Source organism: Siphateles boraxobius, unplaced genomic scaffold, assembly GCF_051911475.1.
Source record: "Siphateles boraxobius isolate OS27281-9 unplaced genomic scaffold, OSU_SipBor_1 158, whole genome shotgun sequence".
NCBI classification, from domain to species: domain Eukaryota; kingdom Metazoa; phylum Chordata; class Actinopteri; order Cypriniformes; family Leuciscidae; genus Siphateles; species Siphateles boraxobius.
In genome coordinates, this window is record NW_027508764.1 from 205001 (window position 1) to 227500 (window position 22500).

The 22500-nt window shown below is 41.0% G+C and overlaps 2 protein-coding genes and 2 long non-coding RNA genes across 5 annotated transcripts in view; 3 read left to right on the forward strand and 1 right to left on the reverse strand.

Annotated features, from left to right (window-relative positions):
* Nucleotides 1-6992, forward strand: part of dbx2 (developing brain homeobox 2) — a 7134-nt gene extending 142 nt beyond the window's left edge. The window contains exons 2-4 of the mRNA XM_077230948.1: nt 3281-3475; nt 4667-4851; nt 6648-6992. Coding sequence (XP_077087063.1) covers nt 3281-3475; nt 4667-4851; nt 6648-6842 — 575 coding nt within the window. The 3' untranslated portion in view covers nt 6843-6992. The remainder of the gene's footprint in view (nt 1-3280; nt 3476-4666; nt 4852-6647) is intronic.
* The window catches only part of LOC143738891 (uncharacterized), a 254784-nt gene that overhangs the window by 145455 nt on the left and 86829 nt on the right, over nt 1-22500 (reverse strand). The window lies entirely within an intron of this gene.
* On the forward strand, nt 13670-15277 carry LOC143738873 (uncharacterized). Its single transcript, XR_013204059.1, has 3 exons — nt 13670-13709; nt 14618-14716; nt 15236-15277. It is a non-coding gene; the product is annotated as an uncharacterized LOC143738873 (long non-coding RNA).
* The window catches only part of nell2a (neural EGFL like 2a), a 131945-nt gene continuing 128256 nt past the window's right edge, over nt 18812-22500 (forward strand). For both annotated transcript variants that reach the window (XM_077230957.1, XM_077230958.1), the window contains exons 1-2: nt 18812-19045; nt 19860-19988. In XM_077230957.1, coding sequence (XP_077087072.1) covers nt 19000-19045; nt 19860-19988 — 175 coding nt within the window. In that variant the 5' untranslated portion in view covers nt 18812-18999. The remainder of the gene's footprint in view (nt 19046-19859; nt 19989-22500) is intronic.

Here is a 22500-nt window from a genome sequence, read left to right on the forward strand (position 1 = left end):
CTCCACCGGGTAAGAGCAACACCTAACCCAACATCCCAACGCTCGACTCCGAAGGACCTCGCACACCGAGTCCGAAATTTTCGTAAGCGTTTTTTTCGTATTCGTATTTATTTTTTACCGCGCGAAAATTTCGGTGTGTGAGGAACATTATTCTTCACGAGTGGACTTGCGTTCTCATGACGTGACAGAAACTTTAAAGGATTAAAGGTGTTTTCACTTCAAATTCTCTGTGAAAACTTCTACATTTACAAAACCGTATTTAAAGTTAAAAAAACAAACCAACAAAGTCACATTTTACACTTGTTAAACTGAAGAAGAAACTCATTTATGCAGATCATTGTACATTAATATCAAGATCTCAGCGGGGTGAAAGAAAGTGTTTTATCCTGTAACTGATTTGTTTATATATATTTATATTTCTTCTTCATTTTGTCATAACTTTTCCTTTATATATAATATAATATGAATGTACATAAGAGAACATATTTATTTACGATTGTGAGTTTTATATATAATACATATTGTAATATATAATATAAATATGCATAAGAGAACATATTTATCTATAAACTATTTGTTTTTCTTTTGTTATGTTTTCTTTTACATATATTATATTTATATATAAAAGGGAAATATGTATATATTTGATTTATATATATAAAAGTCTTTATTTTATGTCATCTCCTTTTCTTTTATATATATATATACACACACAATATTTATAGTGTATAAAAGAAAATTTGTATATTTACAGTTCTGCGCAGTGGCAAATACATTTTTATATTCCATGTATACTTAAATATAACAACATATTTTCATTAAAATATTTTAAAAGAAGTTAAATAGAATAAATAATATATAATATAAATAATAGTATACCAGATTTAGAATTTTATTGTTTGAAATTGTTTAAAATGAAGTGTACAATATTGTCAGCTACACATTTAGAATATTCCGGATAACTTTATTAATACATTATTATTGTTGTTGAGATGTACATTAAAAGTAATTCATTTGAACAATGCACAAACTTAATTATTTACACTTTCCCTCATTATTTATTTTACGCTACTTTTCAAAATCAGATCATAAACACATGCCGCACAGAACCGATCATACACTCATTATTTATTAGTCATTTTCACATGATAGAATAATAGTTATTAAACTGATGGGAATAATCCTGTCTTTATGAGATGCTTCATGTAAAGCTGATGAACTTGATGTTTATCCTTCGTTATCTGCTCATGCATTCAAATAAATGTATAACTAATTTTAAGCATATGAGAAGATTATTGAAAGGATAAAATCAGTGAAATGTGTCCAAGTGTGTGTCATGTGTGTGTTTACCACTGAAGCTCATTAAAGCTGAGATAAACCCAGTTTCACTCATCCGTCGCTCTGTCGCTCCGCTACAGTGTCTGGAGTCGCTCGTCCCTGTCGCTCTGGATCCGCACCTGAGACCACATCTCCTCTGCTCACTAGTAAGAGAACCTGCCTCACACACACACACACACACACACACACACACACACACACACACACACACACACACACACACACACCACACACACACACACACACACACACACACACACACACACACACACACTATCTCTCTCTCTCTCTCTCTCACACACACACTCTCTCTCTCTCTCACACACACACACACACACACACACTATCTCTCTCTCTCTCTCTCTCTCACACACACACACACACACACACACACACACACACACACACACACACACACACACACTATCTCTCTCTCTCTCTCTCTCTCTCACACACACACACACACTATCTCTCTCTCTCTCTCTCTCTCTCACACACACACTCACACACTCACACACACACACACACACACACACACACACACACACAGATCATTTTGTGCATAATGGCCATAACTAATTCCCCTAAATATCATTGGTATTCATGAGCGTACACACACACTCCCTCACTCACTCACACTAACACACACACACTCTGATACACTCACTCACACAATCACAATTAAAACAATCTGTTACTTTATTCTCCTATTATCACTGTGAAGCTGCTTTGAAACAATCTATGTTTTTAAAAGCACTGTATAAATGAAGCTGATATGACTTAACACACAATCACACTCTCTCTTTCACACACACACACACACACACACACACAAACTCTCTCTCACACACTCTCTCTTTTTCTCCCTCTCACACACACACACACACACACACACTCTCTCTCATATACACAAACACACTCTCTCTCTCTCACACACACACTCTCTCTCTCTCTCATATACACAAACACACTCTCTCTCTCTCACACACACACACTCTCTCTCTCTCATATACACAAACACACACAATCTCTCTCTCTCTCTCTCTCTCTCTCTGACACACACACACTCTCTCTCTCTCATATACACAAACACACTCTCTCTCTCTCACACACACACTCTCTCTCTCTCTCATATACACAAACACACTCTCTCTCTCTGACACACACACACTCTCTCTCTCTCATATACACAAACACACTCTCTCTCTCTGACACACACACACTCTCTCTCATATACACAAACACACTCTCTCTCTCTCACACACACACTCTCTCTCTCTCTCATATACACAAACACACTCTCTCTCTCTCTGACACACACACACTCTCTCTCTCTCATATACACAAACAAACACACTCTCTCTCTCTCTCTCTCTCTCTCTCACACACACACACACACACACTTACACACAACAGAGCTCCTCCTCTGCCGAGGTTAGAGTTAAATATGCTCATTCAGTCGCCAGCCAATCAGAAGAGTCTGTGCTACAAACCGCGTTCAAAACCTATTTATAGGCTATATTAAAATGTAATCATAGAGCAAAGCCCTAGGTACCACCCATAAGTTCAGAACACCTGGCAACCACCTAGTAACAACTCAAAACTACATACGAAGAGCATAGCAACATGCAGAACTCATTAGCAAGTACATAGCAACACCCTAGCAACAACCCAAAATGTGTGCTTGTGAATTCAATGCTATCTTTATCCCTTTGCTGAAAGCGTCTTTCTCATTCGGACTTGTGTTTGAGTGTGTGTGTGTGTGTGTGTGTGTGTGTGTGTGTGTGTGTGTGTGTGTGTGTGTGTGTGTGTGTGTGTGTGTGTGTGTGTGACCGATTGCCGAAAACCTGGCAAATCCGGATCTGTCAGATGTGGGGGTTTAAAACAAGCCTCCTGGAAACAGTTTAGCGAATTGACACAAATATTTGACACTTTCCCACAGTGCTCTCCGCGCGCCCACCCTCCTACCCCGTGACCAATCAGCGCATACAGAGCGACCGCACACACGTGACCCCGCGCGCGCTCACACTGACCCGGGATCAGTTACAGTGCGACTATAACACAGGAGCGCGCGGCGCGCGGCCGATCTGGGATCCGTCCGGAACACACAATAACAACCCGCATTCCTTCACAGCGGGTTTTTTTGTCCTCGCTAATGAAAAGCTGAGCTCTAAAAGCCCAACCCCGTCCATTCTGCCCGTTTCAGACACGACGCCCTCAATAGAAATGACTTTTATAGACTTTTTTCAGCTCATCTCCCAGTTAAGAGAATCCATCTTTTGAAAGGAAACACTGAAAGATGCCGAGAGGAGAAGATAAAGCCGCGGAATGTCAAACGGATCATTTGTTGCGGGGAAAGCAGTGTTGTGTGTGTGTGTGTGTGTGTGTGGGTGGGGTTGAGGGTCAGCTGACCCTTTAATAGGGCGTTTAAGTGGAAAGTATTTAGACTGAAAGGCGAGCAGAGAGTGTGACTAAACCGCTTACTCACGTCGCGGACGGTGGCCCGCTGGAGATTTGTCCTACAGATTAAAGGCCCATGAAGTGCCATCATTATTCAGAGTGTTGGAGTAATGGGCCACTTGCACTGAGCCTCGTGACGCACTTCCGTTTGGAAATAGTACATATCTCTTATTTCCGGTTATGTTTACTTTCAATGTACTGTGGTCAATGAGTTGAACAAACGTCACCTAAAATGAGTGTCCGCAATAAAATTAAAAAATTTGGAAATTTTCGTTTACAGGAGAAGGGATATTCTGATGTTTACTGTGTGCAGAATTTTCCAAACTCATCGGAACATGAAGTTTTAATGCAAACCAAGCCGATCTGAGTGGAGCTGCTCGATATGCCGTGCCACTGAAACAAGAAGGCGGGGCGGGGCATAGAGCAGCTCCTCCCCTTTTTTTCAAAATAGCCAATAGCGTTTAGTTTATATCACAGCTCGACCAGAGCCGTTGAGTTCGTTAAAGCCGCAGTTTTCTCCTGATCTCTAACCAAACTAAACGCCTCCATATCGCTTTAAAAAACAGCATTCTGCAGAATTCAAACGAGATATGTTTTCTGGTCTGCGTCGACTCGATCATATGATTCGCTCTGTGTGTTTGGTCTCTGGACCAAGCGTGCCGCACAAGCCCTGAAAAGTGAAGCCAAAGCGTCTCGATTTTTTGTGTGGATAAACCCTAGGATAAATCTCATACATTCCGTGTATAAAATAAATACCCTAAGAAGAGAGAAACCCGATTAATTCCTTATAATAACCCCATCCCCCACCCACCATCAAGCTCAGCCTGGTGACGGTGTGTGTGTGTGTGTGTGTGTGTGTGTCCTGCAGGGGGCGTGGGGGCGGTCCTGTGGAGTCCAGCGCTGGGCTCCGGGTCCCGGTCAGGAATCCTGAGGCGAGCCGTGTTCTCCGAGGACCAGAGACGAGAGCTGGAGAAAACCTTCCGCAAGCAGAAGTACATCAGCAAGACGGACCGACACAGACTGGCCACTGACCTCGGCCTGAAGGAGACACAGGTGAGAACACACACACACACACACACACATACACACACACACTGATCTCGGCCTGAAGGAGACACAGGTGAGAACACACACACACACACACATACACACACACACTGATCTCGGCCTGAAGGAGACACAGGTGAGAACACACACACACACACACACACACACACACACACACACTGATCTCGGCCTGAAGGAGACACAGGTGAGAACACACACACACACACACATACACACACACTGATCTCGGCCTGAAGGAGACACAGGTGAGAACACACACACACACACACACACACCCACACACACACACACACACACACTGATCTCGGCCTGAAGGAGACACAGGTGAGAACACACACACACACACACACACTGATCTCGGCCTGAAGGAGACACAGGTGAGAACACACACACACACACACACACACACACACACACACACACTGATCTCGGCCTGAAGGAGACACAGGTGAGAACACACACACACATACACACACACTGATCTCGGCCTGAAGGAGACACAGGTGAGAACACACACACACACACACACACACACACACTGATCTCGGCCTGAAGGAGACACAGGTGAGAACACACACACACACACACACACACACACACTGATCTCGGCCTGAAGGAGACACAGGTGAGAACACACACACACACACACACACATACACACACACTGATCTCGGCCTGAAGGAGACACAGGTGAGAACACACACACACACACACACACACACACACTGATCTCGGCCTGAAGGAGACACAGGTGAGAACACACACACACACACACACACACACACACTGATCTCGGCCTGAAGGAGACACCGGTGAGAACACACACACACATACACACACACTGATCTCGGCCTGAAGGAGACACAGGTGAGAACACACACACACACACACACACACACACACACACACTGATCTCGGCCTGAAGGAGACACAGGTGAGAACACACACACACACACACACACACACACACTGATCTCGGCCTGAAGGAGACACAGGTGAGAACACACACACACACACACACACTAATCTCGGCCTGAAGGAGACACAGGTGAGAGCACACACACACACACACACACACACACACACACTGACCTCGGCCTGAAGGAGACACAGGTGAGAGCACACACGCACACACACACACACACACACACACACACACACACACACACACACACACACACACACACTGACCTCGGCCTGAAGGAGACACAGGTGAGAGCACACACACACACACACACACACACAAACTGATTGGTTTATTGCACTGCAAAACATGAGTCCTTCCTTGTTTCTGTCTTGTTTTCCAGCACAAATATCTAAACATTCTTAAATCAATTTAGTGAATCTATTTATTGTTTGTTTGTTTTTGAGTGTGTACACTACAGGTCAGACGTCTGGAATAATTCAGATTTTTTACTGTATCATATTATAGTGATTTCTGAAGGATCATGTGACACAGAAGACTGGAGTAATGATGCTGTTGATCACAGGAATAAATTACACTTTACTATATATTCACATAGAAAACAGCTGATTTACATTGGAATAATATTTCACAATTTATACTGTATTTTTTAAATCAAAGTCAGTCTTGCAGAAGAGACTTCTTTCAAAAACGTAATTATTCCAAACTTTTGACCGCTATTGTAGAAGTAACTGTTATTCTGTTAGATGCTTTAAGCTAAATGCGATCTTTATATTTACGTCAAACCTGGGTTTTTTATCTCCCTGTTGTTCACACTCTGTAACTCAATCCAGTTTGATGAATCCGGTTCATGCAGGTGAAGATCTGGTTCCAGAACCGCAGGATGAAGTGGAGGAACTCCCGGGAGAAGGAGAGCGCGTTCCCGCGGCCGCACGTGGAGCGACTGGTGCTCTGGAGCCAATCAGAACCAGCGGACACAACACACGTGACCCACGCGACACACACTCACCCGTGCACGAGACCTGAGCGCTGCAAAGAGGATTCATCATGACACACACTCTTCTTCTCGTCAGAAACCGAGACTCTGGTGCAAAACACGGAGAGCTGGAAAATATTTCTGCGAAACCGGGAAATTTGACAAGTGTGATGATTTATTATGAAAAACCACAAGTGTCGGTAACACTTTACAATAAATGCATTCTAACTGACAATGAGCAAAACGTCCGTTACAATATTTATTAATCTTTGTTAATGTTAGTTAATAAAACGACAACTGTTAGTTCATATCCATTAAAGTCCCCATGAAATCAAAATGGAAGGTTTTTGGCTTTTATTATGAATAATGTTAGTCTTAGCCTATCTCTAATAACAAAACTCGCATTTAGACGATATAAGCGTTCAAAACTTACAGTCTTTCACTTCCGCCAATATGGAACAATATGATTTGATGACATCACTCTGCACTTGAGTTTCTCATCAGTTTTCTGTCCAATCAAATGCTCTCTAGACTCTGAAGCCCCGCCCCTTATTATAAACAGACCCTGAGGCTGCAGCTGAGATCAGTCACGCGTGTGCGTGTGTGTGTGCGTGTGTGTGTGTGTGTGTGTGTGTGTGTGATAGGGGATCGGGAAGTTCATGTTATTGTAAAGTGTTACTGAAACCAGTCATGTGCACATTTTTACAGGTGCAAAAGTGTTAAAAATGATGGCAAAATGAATGATATCAGCTCTTTATCTTAATTGTGTCATTTAGCTTTTTATAAGATGCATTTCAATTTATTATGATAACAAGATCAATTACACCTGACTTAATTTTAATCTTGCATAAAGTGTACATTGTAAATTCTGAATTACGTTTAGTGGAGTAACTCTTTAAATAAACTAGTGAAACTTTTTTTTATCCTTGATATTATTGACATTCATTCCTTCATGCAAATCACTAATTCTTAATAAATGCGGGTTTCATGGCTTATTGCTTTAATAAAGAAAAGCTTCATCTATAAAATAACAGATGGCTGAAAAATAAACTAGATTGCTCCTATTTTAATCTGTGAAAATATGCTGAGTTTCACACTGTGACCAAACAATAATATGAGAGTAATGAAAATGTAGCTATATATCACTGAAAAAAGTGTCTCATTGGATCAAAGTAAAAAAAATGCGTCAACTGGTTACATCTAATTACATTGCTTTTTATCAACTTAAAATTTTTACTTTGAAGAGAATTAACTATCCATTACTTAGCCAAAGCAAAAAGTATCTTTGAATCAAATAAAGTTTTTAAGTTTCACGAAATCTCAAATTATACTTTGTCTCAATGTTTTGTCTTTGTATTAACTTAAATATTTTACTTTACATCTAACCAAATATCCAAACCAATACAATTTAAAATATTAATGTAATATAAAGAAATGTATTTACTTTCAGAATGTGTAATTTTATCATCTAAGAAAAATGACTTCAAGCATCAAACTTTTGACAATTTATTTTGTCATGATACAAATTTTTGTACAATGTGTACAGTATCCTCATACAAATACACACTGTCTAACAATGTAAACAAACTTGACAATTTTTGTCATAAAACATTTCTACAATGTGTATAGTATTTTTTTAGTATCCATTTACATAGACACATTGGATTCAATGTAGATTCACCATAAGAATCAGTTATGGTTTCGAAGAGAAACGTGCAATCTTTCCATGAACAGTCACTTAGAATTGACTACACAATCAAACCTTTAGAATTCTTCTGATGTTAAAACAAGTTTGGCCCAAAAAGTGGTTTAAAATGGGCAGTGTAAAACCAAACACTTAATAAAACACCTACCGAATTAGCCAATGGTAGAAAAAAAAAAGTAGTATTTTCACCTTCATGGAATAGGTTACCCAAAAATGAAACTATGTATACATATATATATATATTTTTTTTCCATTTCTGTCATTTTGTTGTTTGGTCACTAGAGGTCACTGTTTTACAATAAATGACATGATGTCACCGCTGTGGCTTTACCAAAATCACTCGATTGTCCTTCACTTACTGGAAATTAGGAAATACCATAGTATAACATGTTTTTGACCATGGTATGAAGTTACTTGCAGAATCCATGTAAAACCAATGTGAATTTAGTATCACCATTTTATGGTTCGAAACAAGTCCTTCTGGGAAGTTCGCATTTACGAGTTGCGAAGTCGTTTTTTTTTTTTATTCACATATTTGTAAAACATTAATAGAAAGGTTTTAATTAATTAAAGTTTTACAAACAAGACTGAGCTTACATTCAATCATCACAACACAATGTACATACTATTCCCAACAGTAAATTAAAGACAAAGTATAAAAGAAAAAGAAAAAAGCGAGAGAAAGGAAAGTAGAGTAGGAACCTTTTTCAAATTATAAAACCAAAATCTTCCAATAATTAGTAAAAATACACTGCGTATACATCCCTATATTCTCCAAATATACTAAACATTCCTCCTTAAAAAACATAATCATGAAGGAATTTTGAAAAATGTACATTTTTGTATGTAAAATTTCAGCAAAAGCGACACATTATTTATTAAATAAGACACTTTTTATCCTTAATTAACAAACCAAACTTACCAGTTTCCCACGACAGTATCACCTTCTCTTAATTAACTGCACAAAATACAGAAAGATCTTTAAACTCGACTTCTAGACAAATAATGTGCATAAGGTGTGTTTTTGCTTTTTGATGTTTTTAATTAAATTATGAAGCCACTGTAAAGTTTATCGTTATAGTTATTATATTACAATGCTATTATATTTTGTGCAGGAAATAGCTTATTTTGTTGTATAGACTAGATTATTGTTGTATTGTATTCTCACTGAAACGCCCCAACTCGTAAACTCGAAAACCCTGAGACTCGTATTTACGACTGGCGGCGTTCATGCGTCCAACTCTATTATTCACTGTTAAATGAAGCGTAATTGCACCACGGTACAGTACTTTTTTATTTAAAGTCTAAATTATAATAAGAAACATTTTTGGATGAAATCACTGTAAACCCTAACGCTCAAAATAATGAATTGGTTTGAGTAGGACAAACTTAAATTGAACTAATTAGTTCATTCAAATGAACTTTTATGAGTATTTAGCACTTTCTTTTTCTTTCAAGTTCACAGAACTGATATATTTTAAGTATTCTGAACTGTTTCATTGTTTTGAGTTTTATGAAATTATTCATTTTAATTTAGACGAACTTAAGTTTAACTGAAACGGCTGGGATTTCTATTTCCCAGCAAGCTTTGCCGATGGAGAGTAAATGCTAAAACTAAGTGTAATATAATGGTTTTTTTTGGTGTAATGATTAATGTTTTGTTACGCTAATTTAGAAGAATTTCTGTTAATGTTGGTTTTCGGATAGTTGCCATCATGGAGACGAGTGGTGCATGAGCTTGATTTAAGAGCAAATGAACATGTATATTTCTGCAAGTGCTTCTGTATAACATACTATTGTTTACATGTTAGCAACTTAGCATGTTAGCAAACTATTTTGTTAACGCTAACTGAGTTTATACTAATAAAAGTGTTCACATTGAGATTACATGAAAGTTTTAAGTTAAATGTATGAATTTGCATACTCAAACATTTCAAGTTAAGAGTAATTAAAATGTATAAGTACAAAATAAAAATCTGCCAGTTCTGCTTACTTAAACTTTACATTTTTTAACTTAAAAAATTTGAGGCAACTGATTTTTTGAGTTTCAAATTTTTTGAGTTTTGCCAATTAATTCGGGTTTTAGGGAAATGACATTAATTTATAAATTTACAAAAGTAAACTGATACCATAGTGAATTTTTTATATTGAGTTTGAGTTGATTTGACATAAAAAAAGGAGCAATACAACATTTGTTACAACTTCTTTGTCAAGGATAACACAATAAAGTTGCATGTTCCTTGATTTTTTTTAACTTAATTTTCTTGATTTAACTTAACTCAAATTCTTGTGGATTATGAATGCAAATTAATCCACGATGTAAATCTGTGCAGTTCAGAGTGTGTGAGACGGAGAAACGTCCTCCAGATCCTGAAAGGTTACAGCACCGCTGATGCGGGATTCACACACAACACATATTTGTTGCTTAGCTGTGTTTTTTTCACTTTCAATAACACAAATAAGGGGGAAACTGGGGCACTTCTTCCTCCTCTCCGTCTGCTGTTATTCCTCGAGGGTCTCGAGTGGCTGTTGTCTGGAAAAGGCTTCAGATTGAGTTTGAATGATTTTATTTTCCTAGTGGCACTTTAGAAAATGATGTGCTGTGAAGACGACAGTATTATTGTGTTTCATGAGCTTTAGTCCCATCAGCCACAACATCAATAACTGATGGAGAGCATCACACACACACACACACACGCGCACACGCACACGCACGCACACACACACACACACGCACGCACACGCACACGCGCACACACGCGCACACGCGCACACGCACACGCACACGCACACACACACGCGCACACGCACACGCACGCGCACGCACACACACGCGCACACACGCACACACACACACACACACACGCACACTCAGACACAGACGCATAAAGACTCAAACAAACAAAGAAACACACACACACACACACACACACACTCAGACACACACTCAGACACACACACACACACACACACACTCAGACACACACACACACACACACACACACACACTCAGACACACACACACACACACACACAGAACCTGAATCACATCGACAGACCAGAAGATCAAAGAGACACTGGACACGTTTCATAAGAGATAAGTAAACATGTAGTAACACCCTAGCAACACCCTAGCAACACACTAGCAACCACTTAAACCTTCTGCCGTCAGTCTGGAGCTCTGGCTACGCAAGACCACTTAAAAAAACACATTTTGACCCACACTGACCACCATAGCAACTGCTCAGGAAAGCCCTTGTGTTATTTACACATTTGCATTTGACATTTTATGAATCTGTTCTCATCATATGTTATTGTTTACAGCGTCTCTGTGTCATCATGTCACACCAGAAACTCTCTCTCCAGACACCAAAAATATGATAAATCCCACAGTTATATCCAGATGTGCTCTGATATGAGATTGTGCCCAGACCTGGAGCGGATCTGTCAGTCTTTACTGGTACCTGTTGTTGAGCTTTTCCTCTTTTATTGTGGGATTATTTGGGAACGTGATCCGTGTTTCGGGACAGACGGTAATGTCTCGGGTCTCAGAACCAGGACAGTTCCTGATCACATTCGGGAACAAAACACACAATCTGAAAAGGAAAAGAAGACAAATTACTTGATTAAGATAAGTAAGTTAAATGTATTATTTTAAATAAAATGAATTATATTATAAATAGTAAATGCTATATATATAAATTATTCTATATAAATAAAAATGAAAATGTAATCAGGAAAAATGCTAAAATGTAATATATATATATATATTTTGTTCTTGCAATTTTCCTGATTACGTTCAATTTTTTATTTATATACTTATAAATAATTATTTTTAAAATATTTTATATATATATATATATATATATATATATATATATATATATATATATATATAATGTTTTAATATTTTTCCTGATTTACAGAAGGTGAACAAAACCCACAATCTGAAAAGAAAATAACAAAATGACCTTAGTAAGTAAATTAAGTAAAAATTTATTATTTTACATTAAATTAAATTATTTATAATTATAAAAGATAAATCATTATTTATAAATAAAAATGAATTTACATAATAATTATAATATTACCCTATTTTTATTTATAATTATAAATGCAAATCATATATATATATGTGTAAATATGAATTATGTAATAGACTATAAATCATACGTTTATAATATTAATAATAAATATATATGTAAATTGAATGAAAATTATTTAATTACTTTTATATTTTAGGATTGTTATCATTACTTTTATCTTTTTCTGGCACCGTTTTCTTATTGATATTTGGATTAATGTGTCGGCGGTATAAAAACTACTATAAACTACTTTGAAATTGAAAGATTGCCAGTGAGAGTAATCACAGTGATTGTAAAGATTGATTGTATTGTGTGTTGAGTTGTGTGTGAAAGGTCAAAGGCGCTGTAATGCACTCGCAGTGTGTGTGGAGGTTTCAGACTCAATTCAGAACTGACCATGAGAGAATAAATCAATGCCCAGCGTCTCCAGAATGAGTCTCTGATCCGCTTCACACCGGCACTGAAGCAACGCTCACATTACATTCACAGTGTGACTCTGAGAACACATGCATTTTAATAAAGGGAAAGCAACCCTGTTGAGGTATATATACGCATAACAGCACACGAGGGACTCTGCACTGACGGGGAATATACGATTAAACCGGTTTGTGTTTCAGACATTTCTAGATCACACTTTTCTTCAGCTTCACCAGTGCAAGTGTAGAGCTGAGGAAAACACACGAGAAACAACAAGTTTACAGAAACACACATGCATTCAGATGAGACTCAACTACACAATCAATATTTGGCATGACAATATCCATGGACACATTCAACAGAGATGTTTAGTGTGTTTCAACATGAATTAATAGGTCAACTATATAATAATACATCTATATCATCAGTTAACATACAGTATATGTAAAGTATACAGCAAACAAAGTCAACTAAATAATAATAAATTATATCATAAATTATACAGTATGTTAATTAAACAGCAAATAAATAAATTAATACATAAATAAAGTAAACTATATAATAATAAATCTACATCATGAATCCTGTTAAGTATACAGAAAAAAAAATAGTCAACTATACATTAATAAATCTATGAAATGAAATCATGTGTGTGTGTGTGTGTGTTGTGAGTGTGAGTGTGTGTGTGTGAGTGTGAGTGTGTGTGAGTGTGTGTGTGAGTGTGTGTGAGTGTGTGTGTGTGTGAGGAGCGTGTGTGTGTGAGGAGTGTGTGTGTGTGTGAGGAGCGTGTGTGTGTGAGGAGTGTGTGTGTGTGTGTGTGTGTGAGGAGCGTGTGTGTGTGAGGAGTGTGTGTGTGTGTGAGGAGCGTGTGTGTGTGAGGAGTGTGTGTGAGTGTGAGTGTGTGTGTGTGAGTGTGTGTGAGTGTGAGTGTGAGTGTGTGTGTGAGTGTGTGTGTGTGAGGAGCGTGTGCGTGTGAGGAGTGTGTGTGTGTGTGAGGAGCGTGTGTGTGTGAGGAGTGTGTGTGAGTGTGAGTGTGAGTGTGAGTGTGTGTGTGTGAGTGTGTGTGAGTGTGAGTGTGAGTGTGTGTGTGAGGAGTGTGTGTGAGTGGGAGCATGTGTGTGTGAGAAGCGTGTGTGATTGTGTGTGTGTGAGGAGCGTGTGTGTGTGAGGAGCGTGTGTGAGTGTGTGTGTGTGAGGAGCGTGTGTGTGTGTGAGAGAGAAGTGTGTGTGAGGAGTGTGTGTGAGGAATGTGTGTGTGTGTGTGTGTGAGTAGCATGTGTGAGTGTGTGTGAGTGTTAGGAGCGTGTGTGAGTGTGTGTGAATGAGGAGCGTGTGTGTGTGTGTGTGTGTGAGTGTGAGGAGCGTGTGTGAGTGTGAGTGTTTGTGTGAGGAGTGTGTGTGTGTGTGTGTGTGAGGAGTGTGTGTGTGAGGAATGTGTGTGTGTGTGTGTGAGTATGAGGAGCATGTACGAGTGTATGTGAGTGTGAGGAGTCTCTGTGTGTGTGTGTGTGTGAGAGAGAGGAGTGTGTGTGAGTGTGAGGAGCGTGTGTGAGTGTGTGCGTGTGAGGAGTGTGTGTGAGTGTGAGGAGCGTGTGTGAGTGTGTGTGAGTGTGAGGAGTGTGTGTGTGTTAGAGAGAGAGGAGTGTGTGTGAGTGTGTGTGTGAGGAGTGTGTGTGTGAGTGTGTGTAGCGTGTGTGAGTGTGTGTGTGAGGAGTGTGTGTGAGTGTGAGGAGCGTGTGTGAGTGTGTGTGAGTGTGAGGAGTGTGTGTGTGTGTGTGTGAGAGAGAGAGGAGTGTGTGTGAGTGTGTGTGTGAGGAGCGTGTGTGAGCGTGAGGAGCGTGTGTGAGTGTGTGTGAGGAGTGTGTGTGAGTGTGAGTGTGTGTAGCGTGTATGAGTGTGTGTGTGTGAGGAGTGTGTGTGAGTGTGAGGAGCGTGTGTGAGTTTGTGTGTGAGGAGTGTGTGTGAGTGTGAGGAGCGGTGTGTGAGTGTGTGTGTGAGGAGTGTGAGGAGCGTGTGTGAGTGTGTGTGTGAGGAGTGTGAGGAGCGTGTGTGAGTGTGTGTGAGGAGTGTGTGTGTGTGTGTGAGAGAGAGGAGTGTGTGTGAGTGTGAGTGTGAGGAGCGTGTGTGAGTGTGTGCCAGGAGTGTGTGTGAGTGTGAGGAGCGTGTGTGAGTGTGTGTGTGAGGAGTGTGAGGAGCGTGTGTGAGTGTGTGTGAGGAGTGTGTGTGTGTGTGTGAGAGAGAGGAGTGTGTGTGAGTGTGAGGAGCGTGTGTGAGTGTGTGTGTGAGGAGTGTGTGTGAGTGTGAGGAGCGTGTGTGAGGAGTGTGTGTGAGTGTGAGGAGCGTGTGTGAGTGTATGTGTGAGGAGTGTGTGTGAGTGTGAGGAGCGTGTGTGAGTGTATGTGTGTGAGTGTGAGGAGTGTGTGTGAGTGTGAGGAGCGTGTGTGAGTGTGAGGAGCGTGTGTGAGTGTGAGGAGCGTGTGTGAGTGTATGTGTGTGAGTGTATGTGTGTGAGTGTGAGGAGTGTGTGTGAGTGTGAGGAGCGTGTGTGAGTGTGAGGAGTGTGTGTGAGTGTGAGGAGCGTGTGTGAGGAGTGTGTGTGAGTGTGAGGAGCGTGTGTGAGTGTATGTGTGAGGAGTGTGTGTGAGTGTGAGGAGTGTGTGTGAGTGTATGTGTGAGGAGTGTGTGTGAGTGTGAGGAGTGTGTGTGAGTGTATGTGTGAGGAGTGTGTGTGAGTGTGAGGAGTGTGTGTGAGTGTGAGGAGCGTGTGTGAGTGTGAGGAGCGTGTGTGAGTGTGAGGAGTGTGTGTGAGTGTGAGGAGCGTGTGTGAGTGTGAGGAGTGTGTGTGAGTGTGAGGAGCGTGTGTGAGGAGTGTGTGTGAGGAGCGTGTGTGAGTGTGTGTGTGAGGAGTGTGTGTGAGGAGCGTGTGTGAGTGTGTGTGTGAGGAGTGTGAGGAGCGTGTGTGAGTGTGTGTGAGGAGTGTGTGTGTGTGTGTGAGTGTGAGGAGTGTGTGTGAGTGTGAGGAGCGTGTGTGAGTGTGTGTGTGAGGAGTGTGTGTGAGTGTGAGGAGCGTGTGTGAGGAGTGTGTGTGAGTGTGAGGAGCGTGTGTGAGTGTATGTGTGAGGAGTGTGTGTGAGTGTGAGGAGCGTGTGTGAGTGTATGTGTGTGAGTGTATGTGTGTGAGTGTGAGGAGTGTGTGTGAGTGTGAGGAGCGTGTGTGAGTGTGAGGAGCGTGTGTGAGTGTGAGGAGCGTGTGTGAGTGTATGTGTGTGAGTGTATGTGTGTGAGTGTGAGGAGCGTGTGTGAGTGTGAGGAGTGTGTGTGAGTGTGAGGAGCGTGTGTGAGGAGTGTGTGTGAGTGTGAGGAGCGTGTGTGAGTGTATGTGTGAGGAGTGTGTGTGAGTGTGAGGAGTGTGTGTGAGTGTATGTGTGAGGAGTGTGTGTGAGTGTGAGGAGTGTGTGTGAGTGTATGTGTGAGGAGTGTGTGTGAGTGTGTGTGAGTGTGAGGAGCGTGAGTGAGTGTGAGGAGTGTGTGTGAGTGTGAGGAGTGTGTGTGAGTGTGAGGAGCGTGTGTGAGGAGTGTGTGTGAGTGTGAGGAGCGTGAGTGAGTGTGAGGAGTGTGTGTGAGTGTGAGGAGTGTGTGTGAGTGTGAGGAGCGTGTGTGAGGAGTGTGTGTGAGTGTGAGGAGCGTGTGTGAGTGTGAGGAGCGTGTGTGAGTGTGAGGAGTGTGTGTGAGTGTGAGGAGCGTGTGTGAGGAGTGTGTGTGAGTGTGAGGAGCGTGTGTGAGTGTATGTGTGAGGAGTGTGTGTGAGTGTGAGGAGCGCGTGTGAGTGTGAGGAGTGTGTGTGAGTGTGAGGAGTGTGTGTGAGTGTGAGGAGAGTGTGTTAGTGTGAGGAGCGTGTGTGAGTGTGAGGAGCGTGTGTGAGGAGTGTGTGTGAGTGTGAGGAGCGTGTGTGAGTGTGAGGAGCGTGTGTGAGGAGTGTGTGTGAGTGTGAGGAGCGTGTGTGAGTGTGAGGAGCGTGTGTGAGTGTGAGGAGTGTGTGTGAGTGTGAGGAGCGTGTGTGAGTGTGAGGAGCGTGTGTGAGTGTGAGGAGTGTGTGTGAGTGTGAGGAGCGTGTGTGAGTGTGAGGAGTGTGTGTGAGTGTGAGGAGCGTGTGTGAGGAGTGTGTGTGAGGAGCGTGTGTGAGTGTGTGTGTGAGGAGTGTGTGTGAGGAGCGTGTGTGAGTGTGTGTGTGAGGAGTGTGAGGAGCGTGTGTGAGTGTGTGTGAGGAGTGTGTGTGTGTGTGTGAGAGAGAGGAGCGTGTGTGAGTGTGAGGAGTGTGTGTGAGTGTGAGGAGCGTGTGTGAGGAGTTTGTGTGAGGAGCGTGTGTGAGTGTGTGTGTGAGGAGTGTGTGTGAGGAGCGTGTGTGAGTGTGTGTGTGTGAGTGTGAGGAGCGTGTGTGAGTGTGTGTGTGAGGAGTGTGTGTGAGTGTGAGGAGCGTGTGTGAGGAGTGTGTGTGAGTGTGAGGAGCGTGTGTGAGTGTATGTGTGAGGAGTGTGTGTGAGTGTGAGGAGCGTGTGTGAGTGTATGTGTGTGAGTGTATGTGTGTGAGTGTGAGGAGTGTGTGTGAGTGTGAGGAGCGTGTGTGAGTGTGAGGAGCGTGTGTGAGGAGTGTGTGTGAGTGTGAGGAGCGTGTGTGAGTGTATGTGTGTGAGTGTGAGGAGCGTGTGTGAGTGTGAGGAGTGTGTGTGAGTGTGAGGAGCGTGTGTGAGGAGTGTGTGTGAGTGTGAGGAGCGTGTGTGAGTGTATGTGTGAGGAGTGTGTGTGAGTGTGAGGAGTGTGTGTGAGTGTATGTGTGAGGAGTGTGTGTGAGTGTGAGGAGTGTGTGTGAGTGTATGTGTGAGGAGTGTGTGTGAGTGTGAGGAGTGTGTGTGAGTGTGTGTGAGTGTGAGGAGCGTGAGTGAGTGTGAGGAGTGTGTGTGAGTGTGAGGAGCGTGTGTGAGTGTGAGGAGCGTGTGTGAGTGTGAGGAGTGTGTGTGAGTGTGAGGAGCGTGTGTGAGGAGTGTGTGTGAGTGTGAGGAGCGTGTGTGAGTGTATGTGTGAGGAGTGTGTGTGAGTGTGAGGAGCGTGTGTGAGTGTGAGGAGTGTGTGTGAGTGTGAGGAGTGTGTGTGAGTGTGAGGAGAGTGTGTTAGTGTGAGGAGCGTGTGTGAGTGTGAGGAGCGTGTGTGAGGAGTGTGTGTGAGTGTGAGGAGCGTGTGTGAGTGTGAGGAGCGTGTGTGAGGAGTGTGTGTGAGTGTGAGGAGCGTGTGTGAGGAGTGTGTGTGAGTGTGAGGAGCGTGTGTGAGTGTGAGGAGCGTGTGTGAGTGTGAGGAGCGTGTGTGAGTGTGAGGAGCGTGTGTGAGTGTGAGGAGCGTGTGTGAGGAGTGTGTGTTAGTGTGAGGAGCGTGTGTGAGTGTATGTGTGAGGCTCTGATGAATTACTGTGGGATTTTGATAGGTTGTGTTTGAAAAAGGAAAACAAGAGACTTCCTGTCAGATTTGTGTGTGTTACAAAGAGGGAAGTGTGTGTTGTGGTTTGCAAAAAGTGTTTTATGAAATTGAAAACTGAGTCGAAGGCCGAGAACTGGTGTATGGTTTTGCAGATTTGGTGTGTGTGGTACTAGTGTTTGAGTGTCAGGTTTCAGAAATTAGTTTGAAAAAAAAAAACTGTAATAATCAAAGTGGGAATGTTCAGTGCGCGCGCTTCCATGTAGAGCCACCAGGGGGGTTACGCGCACTGCCTCTCTCTCTCTGCCTCTCTCTCTCTCTCTCTCTCTGTCTCTCTCTCTCTCTCTCTCTCTCTCTCTCTCTCTCGCTCTGCAGTCAGTCTGACGCGACGCGTTGCGCTAGACCCATCAGAACCACCTGTGCGGCTCGCGGAACACTCGCGCGTGAAGCCCGTGACGCTCCTCTCATCCCGCGGGATGTCTGAATGACGAGGAACAATCCTGCGAATACGTGATTGCATTTTCGTGGAGTATCGCAACATGGACTAATTGCATTATTCACCATGGGATTATTGCAGTTGTTTGTTGGATTATTTTACGCGGCAGCAGGTAGGCATCAGTTATTATATCTGATCCGTTGATTATGAGCACAGATATGGCAGTTATTATCAACATCTGGTCATACATTCATCTCCATGGAGCGACCACAGCCTGTAATCAGAGATATAGAGATGCTAACATCATCACTGAGCAAAATTATATGCACGTAATACATGCAATACATGTAAAAACGTTATATTCCGAAGTCGTTTTTAGAGGAAAATACGGTAACACTTTACAATAAGGTTCATTACTTAACATTTGTTAATGTATTAACTAACATGAACTAACAATGAGCAACATTTATTATATTTATTAATCTTTGTTAATATTTGTTAATAAAAATTCAGCTGTTCATTGTTAGTTCACAGTAATGTTAACAAGATGTTAATAAAGTATTAGTAAAATTACCATTAACAAAGATGAATAAATGCTGTATAAGTGCAGTTCATTATTAGTTCATGTTTGTAGTTGTAAAGTGTTTCCAAAAATACATATCACTCTTTCCACTCTAACATTTCATGTTGAACTAAACGTGTCACTTGCAGTTTCTTTGTAATTAACTGCGAAATTTAAAAGTAATATCTGAGTGAAAATTGTTCCTACGCTATTTATTCATTTGTTTATTGTTCAGTGTAGTCTCCCCACATCTGGAAATATCAAGGAATTTTGATTTCCAAGCGCTGAAAAGTCATGAAAAAAGTCATTGCTCTTCAACCCATATAGAGTACAGTGCTTTTAAAAATCCCTGTTGCAGTAAAAGCCTGTAAAAGTGAATGCGCAGGAGTGAAGATCTAATGCTGCATGTTGTGTTGTGTTGAAGTGTCTGCGTTCGGAGTGGATCCAGCGGTTCGGATCAGCCTGTTTCAGGAGTTCAGTCCCGGAGAAGGGTTTTCCGGCGTGACACAGGTGAAGGGTTTCCATGATGACACCAGAGCATTCCTGTTCCAAGGTAAAACTACGGGATTGCAAACAAAAAGAAAAAAACTGTCTTATTGACAACTGCACAATGTTAAGTTTTCCCAAATTTGGGAATGTTTCCCAAATTTGAGAAGTTTTCCCAAATTTGGGAATTTCCCCCAATTTTTTCCAAAATTCCAATTTTTCCCAAACACGTTCCTTCTGGAATCTGTGTATCTGGCTATATCCCAGCCAACCGGGAACGTTCTCAGAATGCTTTGGCAAGTTTATGAACAAACGTTCTTCTAGTAACGTTAATGGAACGTTAATTCAAAAATCTGTCTTGTGTTCTCAACACATTAGCAGAAAAACATCATTTATACATCGTTTTTCTGAAACATTTTAGTCGAATGTTTTTTAACTGTTACTGCTTTTGTCAGATGGTTTAGAGAACATTCAAAAGTAACATTTTCATAATACATGCAAAACGATGAAATCGAGAAAACATTCCCTTAATGTTTTCTCTAATGTTCACATAACCAAGAACATTCCTGTTCCAAGGTAAAACTACGGGATTAAAAAAAAAAAAAAAAAAACTGTCTTATTGACAACTGCACAATGTTAAGTTTTCCCAAATTTGGGAATGTTTCCCAAATTTGAGAAGTTTTCCCAAATTTGGGAATTTCCCCCAATTTTTTCCAAAATTCCAATTTTTCCCAAACACGTTCCTTCTGGAATCTGTGTATCTGGCTATATCCCAGCCAACCGGGAACGTTCTCAGAATGCTTTGGCAAGGTTATGAACAAACTTTCTTCTAGTAACGTTAATGGAACGTTAATTCAAAAATCTGTCTTGTGTTCTCACAACATTAGCAGAAAAACATCATTTATACATCGTTTTTCTGAAACATTTTAGTCGAATGTTTTTTAACTGTTACTGCTTTTGTCAGATGGTTCAGAGAACATTCAAAAGTAACATTTTGATAATACATGCAAAACGATGAAATCGAGAAAACATTCCCTTAATGTTTTCTCTAATGTTCACATAACCAAGAAAAAAAAAAAGTTTTTAAAACACATTCCGAAAACGTTTTCACAACTTATTGGAAATGTTAGCAAAACATTCTTACAACATATTTTTGTTACTTTAGCTGGGATTCTCCATAAATTTAGTGTCGGGAATAATAAAGTCGCTGATATCGCACTCTTCTGCATGCATATCAATTGCAAATGCAAAAATATGCATGATAATATTATATATATTGTTGGTACATTACACTAACAGACGCAATGCTATACTTTTGTTATTGCGTTAAAACGAGTATTTTTCATTGTTAGTTCATGCTGAATGAAATATTACAGTAATGTGTTCCCGATATATTTAAGCATCTCACTGAAAATCAGTCTTATTGACAATTGGACAATGTGACGTTTTCCCAAATTTGGGATTTCCCCCCAAAAAATCCCAAATTATTCCCAAACATGTTCCTTATGGGATCTATGTTTCCGGTTATATCCCAGACATTCCAAGAAGAAAACATTTTCATAACTTAATGCAAAACATTCTCAGAACATATTTTTGTCACTTTAGCTGGGATTCTCCATGAATTTAGTGTCGGGAATGATAGAGTCGTGTTCGGTCGGCACTGATATCGCACTCTTCTGCATGCATATCAATTGCAAAGGCAAAAACGCATACATTTCCATTATAATGTAAGATATATATTAGTAACACTTATAGTAACACGTACAAACAATGAACAGCTGTATTTTTATTAACTAACATTAAAAAGATTAATAAATATAACAAATGTATTTTATCATTGTTCGTTAACTAATGAACCTTATTGTAGCGTGTTACTGATATATTATTGGTAAGACATTACGATAACAGATGCAATGCTATACTTTTGTTAAAACGAGTATGAAACCTCACAGTAAAGTGTTCCCGATATATTTAAGAGTGGAGTCTGCAGTGAACACCTGCGTAACCGCGGCGACCCTCGGCTGTGTCCCGCTGGGATGGATGGACCCTCATGGGGCCCCGACAATTGAGAGCCTCTCTGGAAAACAAAGGGCCGTGGCTCTTTATGGAAACAGACGCTGGAGAATAATGAGACGTATAATGAGATTAGTCCTCAGACGATACACACATCTGTGTGTGTGTGTGTGTGTGTGTGTGTTCATCTGCTGCTGTTGACAAATAGTGGCCTGTTTTGGGATCCGCGATATGATGCAACAAGTCGTAAGATTGGACTGCTGTAAGTTTTGCTGTGTGTTTTGTGCTGGCACTGCAGATGTGTGTGTGTGTGTGTGTGTGTGTGTGTGTGTGTGTGTGTGTGTGATGTGTCAGCTCTTTTACATGTTACATGTGCTATTGTGCAATAAGAGTTTCTATCTGTGCATAATTACCTTGCAGCTTGACAACATGTTTCAAATATCAAAAGTTTTTATGCATAAATTGTGAAGTGTCAAATCAGACTGCATGCAACTCATGCAAAAATGACACATTTCACCTTTAAATCCTTCTTTAAAGTCAAGAGAAAATTGACACTATTTAATGTC